This window comes from Glandiceps talaboti, chromosome 4 (genome assembly GCF_964340395.1).
Source record: "Glandiceps talaboti chromosome 4, keGlaTala1.1, whole genome shotgun sequence".
Taxonomy (NCBI): Eukaryota; Metazoa; Hemichordata; class Enteropneusta; family Spengelidae; genus Glandiceps; species Glandiceps talaboti.
The window spans coordinates 23,819,514-23,840,119 of NC_135552.1; the positions used below are offsets into that span (position 1 = coordinate 23,819,514).

At 34.9% G+C, this 20,606-nt stretch overlaps 1 protein-coding gene across 1 annotated transcript; it reads left to right on the forward strand.

The window, feature by feature from the left end:
* Positions 1-1,202: 1,202 nt before the first annotated feature.
* Positions 1,203-18,121, forward strand: LOC144434548 (lysosomal cholesterol signaling protein-like; the record flags this gene model as incomplete). The annotated part of the gene is given in 12 exon segments (XM_078123014.1): positions 1,203-1,945; positions 2,328-2,493; positions 3,967-4,122; positions 7,342-7,425; positions 10,085-10,293; positions 11,195-11,288; positions 12,373-12,553; positions 12,862-12,900; positions 13,033-13,328; positions 14,096-14,256; positions 17,327-17,467; positions 17,776-18,121. Coding segments are annotated over 12 exon segments (2,481 nt in total), but the record flags the coding sequence as incomplete, so codon positions are not given.
* Between the last annotated feature and the right edge of the window lie 2,485 nt (positions 18,122-20,606).

Here is a 20,606-nt window from a genome sequence, read left to right on the forward strand (position 1 = left end):
CTATACTGTCAAGGCAGTATGTCAAGTCAGATAGCCAAGTCTCTGGGCTATACTGTCAAGTCAGTAATGTCAAGTCAGATAGCCAAGTCTCTGGGCTATACTGTCAAGGCAGTAATGTCAAGTCAGATAGCCAAGTCTCTGGGCTATACTGTCAAGGCAGTATGTCAAGTCAGATAGCCAAGTCTCTGGGCTATACTGTCAAGTCAGTATGTCAAGTCAGATAGCCAAGTCTCTGGGCTATATGTACTGTCAAGCCAGTATGTCAACTCAATAAGGCCGGGAAGTGTCTGAGCTAAGACAGTACATGAACATATACATTCTAGTAAGAACATATTAATCTAGCAAGGTACAATGACTAAGCTGTGATCAACACACATTATTACAATTAGATGTTAGTCCCCAATATTTTTTTCTTTCAGCCAAGGAAAATACGAGTGACCTAAGGGATCTTTGTCAGTAAGTAGTGATAACCGTTAGGTAACGAGTATTTTCTGGCTGAATGAAGAAAAATATTGGAGAATAACATAATCATACCAGTGCCAGTAATATCAAAGAGAAATCTGAGAAAGTTATGGTAATTTTGAACGTTTTGACTCGTATTTCAAACACAGCAGAACCAGTGACATAGACACAAGTTGTCGTGACGTAGAACGACCACAGTGTATATTCCATCTTTTTTGTTTTAAATGACTGCATGGTAAATGTACAGTATACTAGATTTGACAGAAAACCTATCTTGATATTATACCACTACTGTCTACAATATTTTCAAATTCAGTAATTTGAGATGAATTTTGGCGTTTCACCACTTTTAGTGAATAGCATTGATGTGACAGAATATTATAGATTCATTTACTATAGTCTAGACAATGCAGCCAATTATTTAAATTGCCCTTTATAGAAAATGTCACGTTGATGCAATTAATTTGGTAATAGTTAATTACCACATTTAGAAGTCTTGTAGAAAAGTAATTATGTGTACATTTAAATGACCTCTATCTGTTGTCATGGTTTTTAATTGTTAATTACATTAATTTAGGTGATGTATGGTATTATGTATTTAAATATACTACATTGTGAATTCATATAGCATTTATTTTGTCTTTCTCTCTCTCTCTCTCTCTCTCTCTCTCTCTCTCTCTCTTACAGTATATCTGTGTGTGCAATAGACCATCACCATGGGATCCGGCTCCCCTGTAACCTTACAGAACTTGTATCCAGCCATCATACAATGTTTCTTTATCATTTTGATAGGATACATTGCTGGGCGAACACGTGTAATATCACCAACAGAATCCAAAGGGATTGGTCTGTATGTATCATACATCGCACTACCAGCATTGCTGTTCAAAGCAATGATAGAACTGGATTTTTCAATTGTAAACTGGCTTTTCTGGTCTAGTGTATTTGTAGCCAAAGCTATAGTATTTCTCTTGGTGTTCCTGTTCACAATCATACTGGGCAGACCTGTGAAAGTTGGAAATGCAGGGTTATATGCTATCTTTAGTACACAGAGTAATGACTTTGCATTGGGTTATCCTATCATCAAGGCTTTGTATCAAGATACACATCCAGAATACATCAATTATCTCTACTTATTTGCACCTATCAGTCTTGCTATCCTTAATCCAATCGGATTCGTTTTCCTGGAAATCCAGAGAAGTCGTTCCGGAGAGGGACACCAGCAAGGAATGTGTAAACTCACCTGGAATGTCATCAAGAAAATTATCAGCAATCCAATTTTATTATTTGTATTTATAGGATTGATATTTCATTTCATATTTAACGGCAAAATACCTCTTGTATTTGATGAAATTTTACAAGTTTTAAGTGACTCTTTCAATGCAACAGCTTTATTTTACCTGGGACTTGGACTTGTCGGCAAGATTCAACAAGCTGCTAGTTTGTCCCTTGTTATACCCGCTGTGTTGATAGCAGCAAAATCGTAAGTATATGATTTTACTTGTTTCTGAAGTATGTCTCATGATTTCGGTCTCCAAGGTTGTCATCATTTTGACTTCCATTTCAGCAATAATATAAGTTCATAGCATCTACATGTAGACTCCAGTTTGTACTATACAGGTCATTTCAAATGAAAATGTTGTGATTTGATGTTCATACTATTCCTATAACTTGAATATTGTATACTTGCTATAACTACATGATACCATGTGTCATTGAGCCATTGTACATTGTTCTCCTTAAACTGATTAGCTGCATCAAAAAGAAAAAAGGTAATTAAAGATTCATCAGTGAGTAAATTAATTAATTTGTGCATGTCAAAGTGGTGAATTATATTTCTGCATTCTTCCTTTCTTGCTGTCCAGGATATTTTTACCACTGTTATCAAGGGCTATAGTCAGTGCAATGGATGCTGGTGGCAGCAGTAATGAGACTGATGCCTTGAGTACATATGCATTCATCTATGGAACGTTTCCTACAGCTCCAACTGTTTATGTCTATGCTACGTTGTACGATGTTAGTGAAGGGCTTGTAAGTACATTCATGTATATACACACAGTGTGTAATGAACATAAAGATCAGTCAAATTTCAGATAGCCATTGTTTACTTACGTAGTTAGTTTTCATCTTTTTTGTATTCCAGTGAGTATTAGATTATGAATATACAGTACAATGCTGCGAAGAGTAGAGTTCAAAGAAGTACCTTACATTATGAGAAAACAATTCAAGAATTTTGAAAGAAAATTATCATTAGTTGGAATATTGATAATAGTATTAAGGAGATCCAAAATGTAAATTATTTGAAAATTAATATCATTCACAGCAGGAAAAAATTGTTGTTGAAAATCGAATTTTTTTTTTTTTTAAATGATTGATTCAAACTGTATCCACAGTTGTATATGAATCATTGAATAGCTTGTTTTAATTTATCACAGCATGATAACAGCTGTTTGCAATCTAATAAAATCATCAGTGTGTATAAGATCTGGTCATAATTTCTGTATCAGATGTTACCATAGATATATACAACAACCTTTCTGTCATTTAAAGTGATTATATCAGCAATCTGATGAAACAGAAATATTTTTTTTGTAATAATTCTCGCACGCCAGAGCTTATTTTTCCATTGACGGAACAAAAATATTCAGAGAGTGCCATCAGGGGACGTGTGATTTTATGTGGATGTTTCATGTTTTATTCAATCTTGCTTTGATATAGACCCTCGCTATATAGTTAGTTTTTATTAGGTCGCTTGTTCTCCCCCCCCCCCCTCACTTTACAGGCATTGATCTGTTTTCCCTCATTTTCAAAGGACTTTCTTTGATGTTTCCTTTTGCAAAGTACCAGCAAATTCTTAAGATATTAATTTTCATATTTCACAAGAAATTGGAAAAATGATACAGCTTTCAAACATATTAATATATGTAATATGATCAATGGAACAAGATATGTCAAAATTAGAGAGTCTGAAATGTAGTATACAGTGCCATATGCAAAGCTTATGTTAATAAAATGTGTTTTCAACAGATGTCTGTTGATATTAGGGTAGGCACATTATTGACCATACCACATAAAACCGTTTGTATAGTATTTCTCATTGAAATATGATCAGCACAATAAGTGTATCTGTACTGGTACAGGAAATATATGATGAGAATTGTTGACCATTTTGATGTGAGACTCACTTATATAAAATTTGATATTAGATCCTTACTGGTAAATTTGCTGTTGGTAGAAACATTTCTGTTGGCAGTTTAATTAATACTTCTATATGGTCAGCAAAATAAGGCATTCTGTACGTGGTGAAGGATAAATAAAGATCTGAAATATGGTCTTAATTAATATGCAAAATGTCCTGATATTTCTGTCTGTATTTAATTCTCTCTGACACTCGATCAATACCCACCATGTCTGTATGTACATTGTATAAGGGAAATAAATAACTTAGTTACCTAGTACAATATGTCAGACTAACTTTATTGAAATATTATATTCTTGTTATAGATTGCTACGGGTATGGTTGTGGGAACATTCCTGTCGGCACCGTTGATGTTTGTGTCAGCAACAATGGAAGCATTACCTATAGATAACCCAGATATGTATGAATCCTTAGTGGCACAAGCATCACTTTATATTAGTATCATTGGTACAGGATGTTGTGTAAGTAGCAATTGGTTATTTTTGTACTGCCAGAAGGCCTCCCAATGATGATAGTTGGTTATCTTTGTACTGCCAGAAGGCCTCCCAATGATGATAGTTGGTTATCTTTGTACTGCCAGAAGGCCTCCCAATGATGATAGTTGGTTATCTTTGTACTGTCGGGTTTTGTTATCAGTAGTGCAATGATGATTGTACATCTATAGCATTACAGTGGACTTCCATCCAGCACACGTACACTAACTGATGTTAATAAATTCTTTAAAAATTTGTCTTTCACTGACAGGAAAAATTCCCACCCCACATGCAAGCACACACACACACACACACACACACACACACACACACACACACACACACACACACACACACACACACACACACACACACAGGAGAACTTCCCCACCCCCGTGTACATAATTTTAAAGCATGAAAATGTACCACCAAAAAAACTACCACAGGTGACTAGACTGCCAGTAAATAATTGTCATAAATCATTGATGTGACAACACTACTGGTAAATATAAAACTTGATACATTACAAGTGCTGGTAGTTGTTGAAATATGAATAATCCTGTCAACTATATTTATGCCTTAGTTTGTTCATTTCTGTTTTACTTATGTCCCTTCTGTTTCAAAACACTGTGTCTATTTCATCAGGGAGATATTTATAGTCATGTGCACTGTGTCTATTTCATCAGGGGGATATTTATAGCCATGTGTCTATTTCATCAGGGGGATATTTATAGTCATGTGCACTGTGTCTATTTCATCAGGGGGATATTTATAGTCATGTGTCTATTTCATCAGAGGGATATTTATAGTCATGTGCCTATTTCATCAGGGGGGATATTTATAGTCATGTGTCTATTTCATCAGGGGGGATATTTATAGTCATGTGTCTATTTCATCAGGGGGGATATTTATAGTCATGTGTCTATTTCATCAGGAGGATATTTATAGTCATGTGTCTATTTCATCAGAGGGATATTTATAGTCATGTGTCTATTTCATCAGGGGGATATTTATAGTCATGTGTCTATTTCATCAGGGGGATATTTATAGTCATGTGTCTATTTCATCAGGGGGATATTTATAGCCATGTGTCTATTTCATCAGGGGGATATTTATAGTCATGTGCACTGTGTCTATTTCATCAGGGGGATATTTATAGTCATGTGCACTGTGTCTATTTCATCAGGGGGATATTTATAGTCATGTGCACTGTGTCTATTTCATCAGGGGGATATTTATAGTCATGTGCACTGTGTCTATTTCATCAGGGGGATATTTATAGTCATGTGCACTGTGTCTATTTCATCAGGGGGATATTTATAGTCATGTGCACTGTGTCTATTTCATCAGGGGGATATTTATAGTCATGTGCACTGTGTCTATTTCATCAGGGGGATATTTATAGTCATGTGCACTGTGTCTATTTCATCAGGGGGATATTTATAGTCATGTGCACTGTGTCTATTTCATCAGGGGGATATTTATAGTCATGTGTCTATTTCATCAGAGGGATATTTATAGTCATGTGTCTATTTCATCAGGGGGATATTTATAGTCATGTGTCTATTTCATCAGGGGGATATTTATAGTCATGTGTCTATTTCATCAGAGGGATATTTATAGTCATGTGTCTATTTCATCAGAGGGATATTTATAGTCATGTGTCTATTTCATCAGGGGGATATTTATAGTCATGTGTCTATTTCATCAGAGGGATATTTATAGTCATGTGTCTATTTCATCAGGGGGATATTTATAGTCATGTGTCTATTTCATCAGAGGGATATTTATAGTCATGTGCCTATTTCATCAGAGGGATATTTATAGTCATGTGTCTATTTCATCAGGGGGGATATTTATAGTCATGTGTCTATTTCATCAGAGGGATATTTATAGTCATGTGTCTATTTCATCAGGGGGGATATTTATAGTCATGTGTCTATTTCATCAGAGGGATATTTATAGTCATGTGTCTATTTCATCAGAGGGATATTTATAGTCATGTGTCTATTTCATCAGGGGGGATATTTATAGTCATGTGTCTATTTCATCAGAGGGATATTTATAGTCATGTGTCTATTTCATCAGGGGGGATATTTATAGTCATGTGTCTATTTCATCAGGGGGGATATTTATAGTCATGTGTCTATTTCATCAGAGGGATATTTATAGTCATGTGTCTATTTCATCAGAGGGATATTTATAGTCATGTGTCTATTTCATCAGAGGGATATTTATAGTCATGTGTCTATTTCATCAGGGGGGATATTTATAGTCATGTGTCTATTTCATCAGAGGGATATTTATAGTCATGTGTCTATTTCATCAGGGGGGATATTTATAGTCATGTGTCTATTTCATCAGAGGGATATTTATAGTCATGTGTCTATTTCATCAGAGGGATATTTATAGTCATGTGTCTATTTCATCAGGGGGGATATTTATAGTCATGTGTCTATTTCATCAGAGGGATATTTATAGTCATGTGTCTATTTCATCAGGGGGATATTTATAGTCATGTGTCTATTTCATCAGGGGGATATTTATAGTCATGTGTCTATTTCATCAGAGGGATATTTATAGTCATGTGTCTATTTCATCAGAGGGATATTTATAGTCATGTGTCTATTTCATCAGAGGGATATTTATAGTCATGTGTCTATTTCATCAGAGGGATATTTATAGTCATGTGTCTATTTCATCAGAGGGATATTTATAGTCATGTGTCTATTTCATCAGGGGGATATTTATAGTCATGTGTCTATTTCATCAGGGGGATATTTATAGTCATGTGTCTATTTCATCAGGGGGATATTTATAGTCATGTGCACTGTGTCTATTTCATCAGGGGGATATTTATAGCCATGTGTCTATTTCATCAGGGGGATATTTATAGTCATGTGCACTGTGTCTATTTCATCAGGGGGATATTTATAGTCATGTGCACTGTGTCTGTTTCAGCAGAGGGATATTTATAGCCATGTTTGTGCAATATTTTATACTTTTCCAATAGTAATAGTTGACAATAGTAATCAATACAAGTGTACTAAAAACAGAAATAAGTCTAACTGGACTTTTCCTTTAAGTTGATATCAGTAATCAATACAAGTGTACTAAAGGTAGAAATAAATCTGAATTGGCTAGTTAATACAGCCAGAATATTTAGAATTAGTTCAGATTGTAATAATATATATCTTTCTATTCCAGGTATGGGTACTGGGTATATTCATAGTCAGTAGAAGGTCTAAATGGATGCCTCATAATCTAACTGTCAATCTGGTGATTGCACATGTGAGTTCAACAAACTTTTAATACTACAAATGAAAAAATACTGTATTCACACATTTCAGTGTCCACTATGTCGTCTGATATTGTCTATTCACCAAATAGAAGATCACAAAGAAAATCATGAATGTTTGTAGCCACTTTCTCTATCTACCTATAAGTAGACAGTTAAATGTAATACTTGTAGAGTTATCATGTGCATTCTCTTATTATGTACAGAATAAAGTGTTTTATCAACAGACATTACAAAGATTGACAACCTGAATTTTTAATACAGCTCACCCACTAAAGAGTATGAAAGATAGTATGCAAAACTAAATGTGATTACAAAGTTGTCAATAGTTTTCCCTGATAGAATAATAACCAGTGTACCCATTTTAGTAATCAAAATGTTTACTCACTGAGTCTAAAAATTACTTGGAAGTGAATGCCAAATTTTTGCTAATGTGTCATCAGCATCATCAGGGGTGTACCACAATGAAGTGTACCCATGCACAGATAACTTGTCTGTGACCCATGTTATCATATCATAATTTTTGTTAATTCAGTTGATTTAGTGTCCTTTTGACTAGCATTGTTTACTTTAAATACTGCTGTTTCATAATGTCAAGAATTTTCAAAAAGTGTTCCATGATTTTCTATCACAGAATTTTCGCACCATTGCCAAGCAACACCAAATTAAACCTTGTTTCACATTTATTGTTCTCTGACTATCTAATACATGTATCAGTGGTCCAGTGTTGCCTCATGGGAGTTAGCAGACATGCATTATGTAAAAATGAATATTCATGAGTTCTAAGTGCTCACTACTAGACAGAGTCATGGATATTTATTATTCATCTAATACATATGTATATCTGTTAACTCCCATGATGCAATGCTGGACCACTGCTCGGACAATGAATGTGAAACAAGTTCCAATTTGTCATTTCTTGGCATTCATATGAAATTTATGTGATTTGAAAAACACCATAATGAGTCTCCGAAACCCAAAGTTTATAAAAATGCCTTCATTACCTGGAGTGGCTTTTCCCCTTTGACAGAGATAACCTTTCTGCATGTACTATGATGTACTGTACCTCAGTACTCTGACGTCTTTGTAAATATCTTGAAAACATAAATTATGTTTTGACTTCTTTCTAACTTTTTTCACTCCATATAAAGTCCGACACTGACTAGATGGACGGTTCACGTAGTTCTTTAGTTTATTGGCACTTTGGGTAAGGCACTTGGTATATCTCTTTGGGAATATAATGTAAAATTCTAAATCATTTAGGTGTAGTTTCACTATTTTCTGTAAATTCTATATCATATGGGTGTAATTTCATTATTTTCTGAAAACGTGTCACCTGGGTACCTTGAAAATAATATAAAGTCAACAATCTTATTATGTGATCGATACATTGCATTATTTCATGATTGGATTAAACTGGTTTAATTTTCACATGCATATAATATGTTGTAATAAAAATGAGGTGAACAGGTTGTGTAAATATGAATGATAGATTAGAGGAAGTATCCTGGAGTTAAGGTTTGTTAAACACTCATAATCATATATGCTTATTTAGAAGTAAAACTACACTTGGAATATTCCATTCTCATGTTTTTAGAAAGACAAAAGGTTATAAAGTGTTGCCACTAGGGACACTGTTGTGAAACAGGCCAAAATAGAAACTTTCAAAAAATTACAAATTTCCAGTGTTTCCAGGCCAAAGTCAAAAGCATTCACAACTAGTCCATGTATTATTAAGGTTAATATTTTATTTCTGATGGTGTAATTGTTAGGAACCATTTTAGTTTGTTGAATTGTGTTAACTTCTTTCTCTGCCATGCCGGGTGCCCTCATACAACACTTTAAAAATATCTATCTATAAAATAGATAACCAGAATATTGCATATTCAAATCACATCATGAGTTCATACCTACATGTAATACAAATTGACAAAAAAAAATCTATCATATGCACTTATTATTCAGTATCATTTTAGTTCTATTTCTATGTAACTTTTTCACCATATTCCAAAAATCTCTGTCAACAACCAACACTAAATGTAATAATTGAAATTTCTATCAATTTCAACTCATGTCATTTATTAGTATTTGCAAGTTTTACCATGGTTATTGGGAAGAAGATAGGGAGTAGAGACAGATGGGCTCAGTGAGAGTTGTGATAAATAGCACTAACAATACACTTAGGAATCCCTAGCCAGCCTAGATTCCAGTCATGTGGGGATTTGGCTCTTTCTTTTCACCAACCACACCTGACATTTTGCTTAACGATCTATTGCTGTAATGGAGTTATGGCCAGAAAACATGCACAAATTCCTATTTGTTTTTTTTTAAATCTACCCGTTATGAGATGACGTCAAGTGCATCACCACATGATTAGAACCAACTTGGAAGGTTGAGCTATATGATATAAACATAATTACCATTTTCAATGTCACTGCAGGAAATTGTAATCTAAAGTTACGTTTGACTATACAACCATTACAGCAAAATGCCAGGCATATCGATAGTAGGGGAAAGTGAGGACAAAATCCCCATGAGACTGTATTCTAGGATAAGGAATCCCTGACGTAGACTTATATATAATTGTAAAATAAGATGGCAACTATAAATGTACAGTGAAATGTTCAGTTACTCAATCTCTGTATTTTGCAGTTAATTGCTTGTATTGGGATAATTCTATATCAATTCTGCGATGATAATAAACCATGGCAACACTATATACAGTTTGTATCATTTCTGGTTGGAGTTTTTGGATCACGGTGTTGGACATCTATGATAGCTCTAGCATTATGTATCATACGCTGTAAAAGTATGTGCTATGTCATCAGACATAGGTTCTGGTTCTATCTCTATGGCTGGGGGTGAGTATTATACATTATATACATGATAATGCATCGATTTTCCAATTTGAGAATGATTTTTGTGAAAAATTTTAAACTTTAGCAACTAAAGTAATCTTGCATGATAGGTTTAATTATACTCACTACCAATGTATGACAGAAATAATTCTAACTATGACTATATATCTATTATTAACTAATCAGTGAAAAGAGAATTTGATTAAAGCTCAGTGCTCTGCAACTTTAGTGTGCAATGACTTTTTTTGAGTATTGATACACAAGATTTTAGAAGCAAAATGCAAAATTTTTTTTTTGGGGGGGGGGGTTTAAAGCATCGTGTGTAATACCAAGGTATATCTTGGTTTGACATGTTCTTTTGTACCAAGTTGCTTCTCTTCCTGTTCCTCATTGTATAGTAAATACAGTAGTCCATTCTGTTTGAGACCCTGATGTACATATGTAACTTGATGACTGCTGTGTTTTACTAAGCAATGAGAGACAGAAAGAGAAGGAACTCAGTACAAGAGAACAATTTAAACCACGATATACCTTGGGATTACACGTAAAACTGGAAAAAAGAACATGAAACTGTTGAATTATAATGTCAAAGTCTTGTTTGAAAGCATCCCAAAACATGTGTGCTCCAAAGATGTGCAGCACCTGACCCTTGACCCTTAGTAAGATAAACCATGTCTTCTTTTAGTAGAAATATATTTATAAATAGGAATGGGCTGGTAGGCATTACAATCAGTGCAGGTCACAAAAGTTTCAAAAATTATGTGTGGGGATGGAAAGACTACTTAATTTGCATTTCTTGGACACAAGTCAATTATAGTTGATGGCGTTGAGTTACTAGAGAATACCATCAAAAATAGCTATTTTGTGTTTTTGAATTTTCTGATGGTGAACTTTTCCTTTGCAGGCTTACAATTTTTTGTGTTGGTATCTTGTTGATAGTTAGTAGAAAGGAAAAACTTGGAGATGTTGATCCTGTATTTCAGTATGGATATCTACAGGTATGTGTTGCCATGACAATATTTATACTGTGTCTGACTTGAGTAAGTTATGTAGTGAGCTTCCGGACACCTATGACCCCTTAGTAGGCTTATGTGTCTGTATGGGCAGGGCTCATGTTCTGAATACTTGGTCAATCTGTTAACAGACCCTGAAGTGTGCAGTCATAAATTTCATCCGTAATAATTTTCAGATGTCAGAACGGGATTCATGTAATAAGACCTCACATAATTTTTTTTTTCCATTTACTTCAATGTACTTCTTGGGCTTCATCAGTAATCATAGGAAAATTGTTGAAATGCAAAATGGAAAATTTAAAGTGACTGGAAATGGCTGAACAATATACTATTATGGGCTGTTTTCATGTTTTGAGCATACATAATTATGTGAAGTGCTGTCAATAGAGGGCGTTCTTCATTATGTATTAAGTATTTACTATAATCAAAGGAAACCTCCTCCTGGGGGAAAACCCAGCCTCATAACTGAGTATACTGAAAGATTCTGGTACCCATCACACTTCAACATAAATGAAATATTTATTTTAGCTAGTATGATTGAGTACATCCTAGGTGACAATCACATAATGTCGCACAAGGTCAACAAACAAACATCGTTCGCTTAGGTCAACAAACAAACATCGTTCGCTTAGGTCAAAACCCCCTCTTCCCTAAACGAACATTCACAAGTGTGACATCAAACATTTATATATGATGTAAACTATAATGAAAACTGTAGCGGTCACACCACTATGATTGATGTAATGTAAAAATATGATGGTAAACACATTAGAAACCCATCACCATATCTCAAATTAGAAGAAATTTTTTATAAACGTATCAACATCTCAGTAGTAAATATTAAAAGCTGTTATCACTGAAGAAGCAAAACATTTCTGTCAAAATTTGTTTAGAAGTGTGAAAATGAAGGTCAACAATTGCATAGCCTGCAGACTCCCTGAACTAGCAGTGTTTGCTTATTTGAGCTTGTGTGACATTGTGCGACCATCCCTTAGATAGATCACTATTTTCAATCATTAATTAACAGTTTCTGTTTTCACAATTTCACCTCGTCATGTATTTTTTTCAGGTTATTATGTCAACATGTATTTTGTGTTTAAACATCATCATAACAACGGTTACCTTGGTGATATTACAAAGAAATGATAGATTTAGAAGAAATGAATACTTATCTATAGACGATGAAGATTCTGGAAGTGATAACGAAACTACTGTTAATTTGTTAAACGATGAAGTAAATGAATATTCAGGTGAGAGCTTGATATCATTCTTACTTCCAATTAAGCCCTTTGTAGGAACTTGAAGGAAGTACTATATCATTGTCTTGTACGTCAACATGTCACCTAAAAGCAGCCATATTGAAATATTGAGGATGTTGAATTCCATAACCTCTGTCGAAAACCCTTGATGTGAGTTAATAGTTGCCTAGGTATGCAGCATGCCCATATACGGCAATAAATGTCCATGTGATTTATTGACCAATCAAAATGTGCAATTTTAGTATGTGTGAGAGGCCTAATTATGTGTTTAAAAAACCAGCTGTCTGGCCATGCTATAGAAAGTAAGTCCAGAGAAAAACAATAATCTAACCATTGTGGCTCCACAGATATGATAACAGTACTTTAATAACCTGGGATTTATCCCTGTCCTAATCAAATAAATGCAAAAAAGTTTCCTCAATGATGTGGATATTTTATCCTTTTTCTGTGTTCATCAGATCCTAGCAAAGAATCCGGGTATGGAGATAATGATGAAGATAACAACAGAGAAGTAGTCAACTCCAGCGATACCAACAGACTACCAGAATTAGTAGTTGACATTGAAAATATAGCAGAACACACCTGTCAACGTAATTCAAGATGTGACGAAGCTCAACAGAGAAGATGTCGACATTTGCTACGTAATTATGAGAATAATATAACACAACTTAGTGCTGAAGTTGATGAAGTAGCATCTGCCATTAAAAGACATCAGATGGGCCGACATATAGTATTATTGCTGTTACAAATACTCTCTATGTTAATAGTAAGTACTGTTACGTTAGATTTACATTGTTTGGGTCAAAGGTGAACTCTGAGTATGAAATACATTCAATTTAATACCATAGGTTAAAAAACTTAAATCTGCATGTTGCACTGTTGGCTTTGAAGGGACATACATATATCAAATAACCCACTTAGTAACATGTAAAATACAATGTTGTATATGGGCCATGTAAAAATCACTCTTCATATAAGTTGACGTCTGATAATGTTTGAAAGTCATACATATACATTTACATGGTACTTTAGCATATTGCTTGTGGCAACCATAGATTATGTTAGACACGACCAGTTGCAATGAAGATTTGATCAGTTTGGTGTAATATAGTCTGTAGTTATTAGAACATTTGATAGATAGAATGGCGTGAAAAAGAAGAGGGAATAAAGGTACAAAATAGAATGGCCTGAAAAAGAAGAGGGAAGATAGGTACAAGATAGAATGGCCTGAAAAACAAGAGGGAACATAGGTACAAGATAGAATGGCCTGAAAAAGAAGAGGGAATATAGGTACAAGATAGAATGGCCTGAAACAGAAGAGGGAATATAGGTACAAGATAGAATGGCCTGAAATTGAAGAGGAAATATAGGTACAAGATAGCAATGTCAAACAGAAGATGATTAATGAAAGACCCAAACATATCGGAAGATGCAGAGTCTTGTTTTTGCAGTTTAATTCCAATTGTAATACGAAATCATAAAACAGAAAGATATATCATTTAATCTTATATTTTGCATTTCCACTTTTTACAGGGTTTATTCTTGTGTTTCTGGAGGTTATTCAATGAAACCAGATCAGGAATTTATGTGGAGGTTGAATTCTTGGATAGTGTTTTCTTATTTGGTCAAAGTTTCTTTGTCTTGGCATGTTTTGGATTTGATACTCAGTATGTAATTATGCCATTTGTTAAAAGGTAGGTGTCATTTCAAAACTTTTTAACACTAACCATCTTATGTTGTCATATATGTGTACACTGTATCATGTCCCATGTATCGTGTAAAGACTGCATCAAGTCAGATATTTCATGTTGACTGCTGTATCATGTCGACTGTATTATGTATATACTGTGTCAACTGATCACGTCAGCTACATCATTTTTGCCACATCTTGTCAGCTATATCACATCAACTGTATCATCTTGGCTACTTAACGCTGTCTAGTTGTTTGTACAGCTTACCCTTTCATGTGTTCCATCACTTCCATTGTTACTTGAATAGATGTACAGCCAGTAAGACTTTATCATACCCCTAAATAATATCATGTTGTGTGATTTGCCCCTTTAACCTTTGTGTATTATAAACTTACGCAGTATGTAAAATGTGTGTGTGTGTGTGTGTGTGTGTGTGTGTGTGTGTGTGTGTGTGTGTGTGTGTGTGTGTGTGTGTGTTGGATGGATGGATGGATGGATGGATGGATGGATGGATGGATCAATGGATGAGTGGGTGGGTGAATGAGTGGATGGATGGATGGATGGCTGAGGGGAGGGCGGATGGATGAATGTATGTATGTATGTATGTATGTATGTATGTATGTATGTATGTATGTATACACAACTGCAATATTTTCTGTTTTTGTTTTATTAATAGCTATGTGTTGATCTGTGAAAATATTGTTGCCATAGTTTTCCACCCATGCAGGTCATTCTATGCAAGCTTTTATGTCTTAATGTACGAAGGCCATCATCTCATTACTTACTATAACCTTACCATTGCATGTCATCAAATTCTGCATACGCATGTATAAATAGTGCAATTATCTTATTAGAAAGCTTTGTTTGAAGTTTTTGGTAGTTAATATTTATTGTTTAAAATGTACTTTTTGAATTATGCTGGTATATGGACTATGAATAGAAAAAGGGCTTTCTCTTAGATCTATTGAGATGGTCCTTTCTTATGAACACAAAACAGGCTTTTTTCTCAGATCTAATGAGATGGTCCTTTTTGTTTCATTATCCATATTGTTTCTGTAATAATTCCTTCTTACATTAAAATCACTAACTATAGATATCTCTATCATTTTAAATGCTCACTTTGCAATAAAAGGATTTCACTAGAGTTTGATTATGTAGTAGCATTCATCGGTCGTAGGTATATCTTTCTCGATGACATCAGTATTCACAATTATTATTGTGTTTTGTAAGCGTACAGTGTGTATACTTCGTTGTCAGTGTCTATGGTTTATGTATGTTGAGTCATTCATTTTTGGTGTCATTTATTTTGTCATTGACGTCTTTGTCATTCCATTCAATGTATCTATCAAGTTTTGGGTTTTCCAACTTTTAGTGCTTTTATACTCAAAGTACACATGGTAATTTGAATATGCACCCTGTCTGCAGCTATCTTGGCACCCCACTTCTGTACTCCCATTGACAAAGTTCAACATGCTAGTGCCCTTTCAGATGTGGTTTCCTCAAGTAGCACAGAAATATGCTGGTGGTGTTACTGAAAAGTATACATGTACATAACACCATTATTGCCAGTGTTCTGAGATATATGGTAAAGAAACATGTTTAGCCAGGGTAAACAGTGATAACACAGATTCCAGGTATTGCATGAATGCTTAGCAGTTCATCAGCAACTCCAGAAATTGTCATCAGATTCAACTAGTCCTAACTCTAACAGTGGACACTCAGATAGCAAGACATCAAATATAAAACTTGCATGCTAGTCTGCTTTTGCATCAGTTGAATGCAGACCCCTCTCCTACCACCTGTCCCAACTGCATTACTTTCATCTTTTTACCAATGTGCATTATATAATAAATTACTTATGCCAGAGTGTGCATACTCAAACTTCAAAGCTGCTGACAAACTAGAATGTACAATTATACTATACACATATCAGGTGCTAGAGCTAACCCAAGTGCACACTGGTATTAGCTTTAACACTGCTTACACTTGACTAGCCAAGTGGCCTGCCCGAGTGGAATTATGGCAAGATAGCTGTTGACAATGGCAGGGAGTGAATTTGAATACTTGGAAAGAGCAGCAAGGTCAAAGCCAAATTTGATAGATACACTGTACACCATCATGTCATATAATTAATACTAATACGTCAAGGTAGGTTCAGACAAATTCTTCATTTTTATAACAATACTTCATGCATGGGATTATTATATACATGTATATCAGTATTTATTCATTATTCTGTATTATCAAAACAACCCTGCATGGTACATTATGTACACACATCATATCTGAATGTATGCATGCATCCATATTATCAAAACCACATGATTCATTATTTCACTATAATTTCATGTTGTCTAGGGTACTTTCACTATTCACCAACTATGCATGTTATTACTAATACTATTGTCATACATAAACACAGTTACCTGTATAGTCTATGGACTTTGATTTGATATCATAGCACTAAACCATATAAATCTGCCTTTCCATGCCAGTCTATTTCCGAAGGTTGTAGTGTAGATGATGGCCATCACAACCGAATTCATATTTTCCATAAATGGAGCCAAAATAGCCATTGCAACATTCATATAGATTATCAATATTCATTATTCACAGACATAATCTGACCCTATGTGGTTTATCCAAAGTGGTGACCATACCCTCCTACAGTTTGATAACTTTTGATGGTTGAAAGTTTGCAAATGTAAATATTACAGTACGTTTATTTTGGCATTGAACCATAAGATCTGTCCACAAGAGCTCTTTACTTATGGTCAACATATACATGTATTCATTTAAGGATTCTCGGCAACGTTTATAATTATCAATTCTTGATCTATGCCTTGACATTTCACTTTCAAAAAAAGTGAAATCCTAGCGTCAATCATTTTACATCATTGCAAATTACAAAAACATATCTCCCCCCCCACCCCCACCCTCACCACCGCCACCACCATAGAAATAAGATTGAAGATTTTTTGAGAGTACGAGGCATCGTGAACTCAAAAAGAATTATTATCCAGTGTACATGGAGAGTATTGAAACTATACTTAATTTATTATGATTTGTGTAGATGGCGTAAGTTTTTGTATGGTGCAGAACAAGTAAGACTACCCAAACCAGAAGATCTGAGTAATGAAGTCAATTTTACCTGTGAACAGTTCAAAATGTATCATAAAGAAAGATGTCAACAGGAATTACTCCAAGACCTGAGGTATGTACTTGTGTGAGGGACGAAGAGAGATTGGGAGGTAGGGAGGGGAGAGTGAGGGGAGGGAGGGAAAGAGGGTGTGTTTGTGTGGCAGCAATGGAGTGTGTGTGTGTGTGTGTCTGTATGTGTGTGTCTCTGTGTGTGTGTGTCTGTATCTGTATCTGTATGTGTGTGTGTGTCTGTGTGTATGTGTGTCGGTCCATGATGTACAGAAAGAAAAAAGAAGAGATATGAGTCAATATCATCTGATTTTTCAAGATGACAATATATATGTACAACAAGTAAATATGCCAAGTATTGTTCATTTGTAGGTATCGACTAAGAGTGTACAAGAATGTATTCAAAGGTGATGCATTCATAGACTGGCTGATTGAGGTTGGTCTTGCCAAAGATAGGTCTGATGCAGTGTCCTATGGAGAAAGACTTTTAATAGGTGGAATTATTGCTCATGTGAAGAGAGAACATCACTTCCATGACAGACCATATTTTTACCAGATTGGTGAAGAACCAGAAACGGCATAAAGCATGAAAGAAGGGACATAGATGTATACGATGGATAGGAATGGCTGCAATGAGAAAGCAGTATTTGTTGTACTTTATGTCTAAAAGCAAGATGCTGAAAATTTCAAGAATTCAAGGCACATATCAGTACTTCGCCTACACCTATCTTGTCCTACAGAGCATAGACGTAGACTGACAGATCAGTTGTTGTCGGCACGGTCTAATCTCCCTTTCCTTCCCTTTATTAGGGCAGGCTGATAAGTTTCTGAATGGAACAGCAAAAGGTCTATTCTGCTTTTAAAATAATCATTTACATATTTCAAATACATAAATGATATTGATTTTCATGTCAAATTGTACCATAAAGTATGAAATATAATATGGCATATTTTTCCAAGAGAAAAGATACTATGAAATAATTTTGATACGTATCAACAGAAGGATACACAGTAGTTGTATTTACCAAATCAGTTAGTTATGTATGGTATAATGGGATATTGGCAATCATAATTTACATCTCATATTATACCGTCAATATATATTTTTACAAAGTGATGTCAAAGATACCATATCCTGGTTACGCTGTATGCAAATGACCTCATTTCCAAAAGTTGTGTTTAATATGTGTAATAAGGATGTATATAAAGAATATTTCAGTCACTATGACAACGATAAAGACAGCATATGTTATTTGTAGGAAATCTCTATGGTGGTACACCTCTCTACAGTGGTACACCTCTCTACAGTGGTACACCTCTCTACAGTGGTACACCTCTCTCTACAGTGGTACACCTCTCTACGGTGGTACACCTCTCTACAGTGGTACACCTCTCTCTACAGAGGTACACCTCTCTACGGTGGTACACCTCTCTACAGTGGTACACCTCTCTCTACAGTGGTACACCTCTCTACGGTGGTACACCTCTCTACAGTGGTACACCTCTCTATGGTGGTACACCTCTACAGAGGTACACCTCTCTACAGAGGCACACCTCTCTACAGTGATACACCTCTCTACAGTGGTACACCTCTCTACAGTGGTACACCTCTGTACAGCAGGCAACTCTCTACAGTGGTACACCTCAAGCCTATAACATACCTTGTAGTTAACCCTTAAGAAACAATACTCATTAAAGTGGCACAACCTGAGTTTATGACCTGTTAGATGTAAGTGAATATACTTTCATAAAAACCATAATCAAAGGTTGCAAGTATAATGTTAATGTCAATGCATGCCTTCAGTGCACCACAATTTTATTCTGGTGTAGTTAATAATGTCATTTATAGTAGTTTCCCTGACATTTTGGTATACGTACACTAAATTATATCATTGTATTATTTATATGTTATTCCGAAATACGAGATTTGAGTTATGTATCCAATAACAAGTGATGATTCAATATATTTCACAAATCAGAATATGACTGGTATCTTTTACTCTATAGCAAACACTTCACCCCAAAAACAAAACTCAGCTGGTGCCCCTTTAATGTATAGCAATATTTTGATGTAACCGTGAAAATCTCTTAATTTTGGCATGCCACCTCGATCCCCACCCCCTCAGGCTTCAGTTTATATTACATCGGAATGTTTTATCTTTTGATGAGTTTTCAACAAGCAAATTGTGCTAATAAGCCACTAAAAGTGCTATATTATCTTACCTCATCAGGGGCATTACAATTTTGCAGGTGCTAAAGTGTGAATTTGAGTTGCTTTTGGAGAAAATTTTCAATTTTATTTTCACTTGATGTAGTCACCATTTTCTCACAGTTGGAAACAAGTATTCAACTTTGAAAACCCTCAAATGAATGCAATGTTCATATTCCACTGCAATGATATAAACTTTTAGATTACATCAAATGTTACATGTAATTCAGAGAAATATTGGGTTAAGAGCACAAATACAATATGCAATAGAGATTTTGGTATGTTTCTCTTATTTGATATTACTTTACTGGGCATTATCAAAAATGTGTATGTTAATGGTGCATTGACTTTTTTATTGATAATTCTTGTCAGATGTAAGTTGCAATAGACTAGGCCAAATGTATTTTGTTGAAGAAGTGTACTGTGTAAGGTCTTTCATTTTACAAAAATGTTTTACTAGTCTCCATTGTACACAACCATTGCTCTCCAAATCGAATGAATACCATGTACATCGAACTACAGGTGTTTCCGTGTACCCTGTGAAAACAAAAGTACTGAGCCATTGCCCGAGTGAGGGCGCTAAAGCACCCCTGTATACTTACATCCATGACTTACATCGACTAAACTTGCCCATTGCTGTTTCATTTTATGTGTTTTGATAGAGCACATTCATTGAATTTTTTATAAAGCACATTATGAATTGTTAAATACACTTATACTTAGATATTATTCCCAAGTATTTTTCTTCATTCAGCCAAGGAAAATACACGTGACCTTGTCAGACTTGCTAGACTTGTAGTGACAAAACCCAGAAGTCAAAAGTATTTTCCAGCTGAGTGAAGACAAATATTGGGGAATAATATAATTATACCTCCCCAAACAAAATTTATGAAAAATCAAGACAGATGTTCGCAATTTGGAATGATTTAACTTTTGTTTCATGCAACACACAACCAGTGATGGAGACATGTATTGTCATAACATAGAACAATCA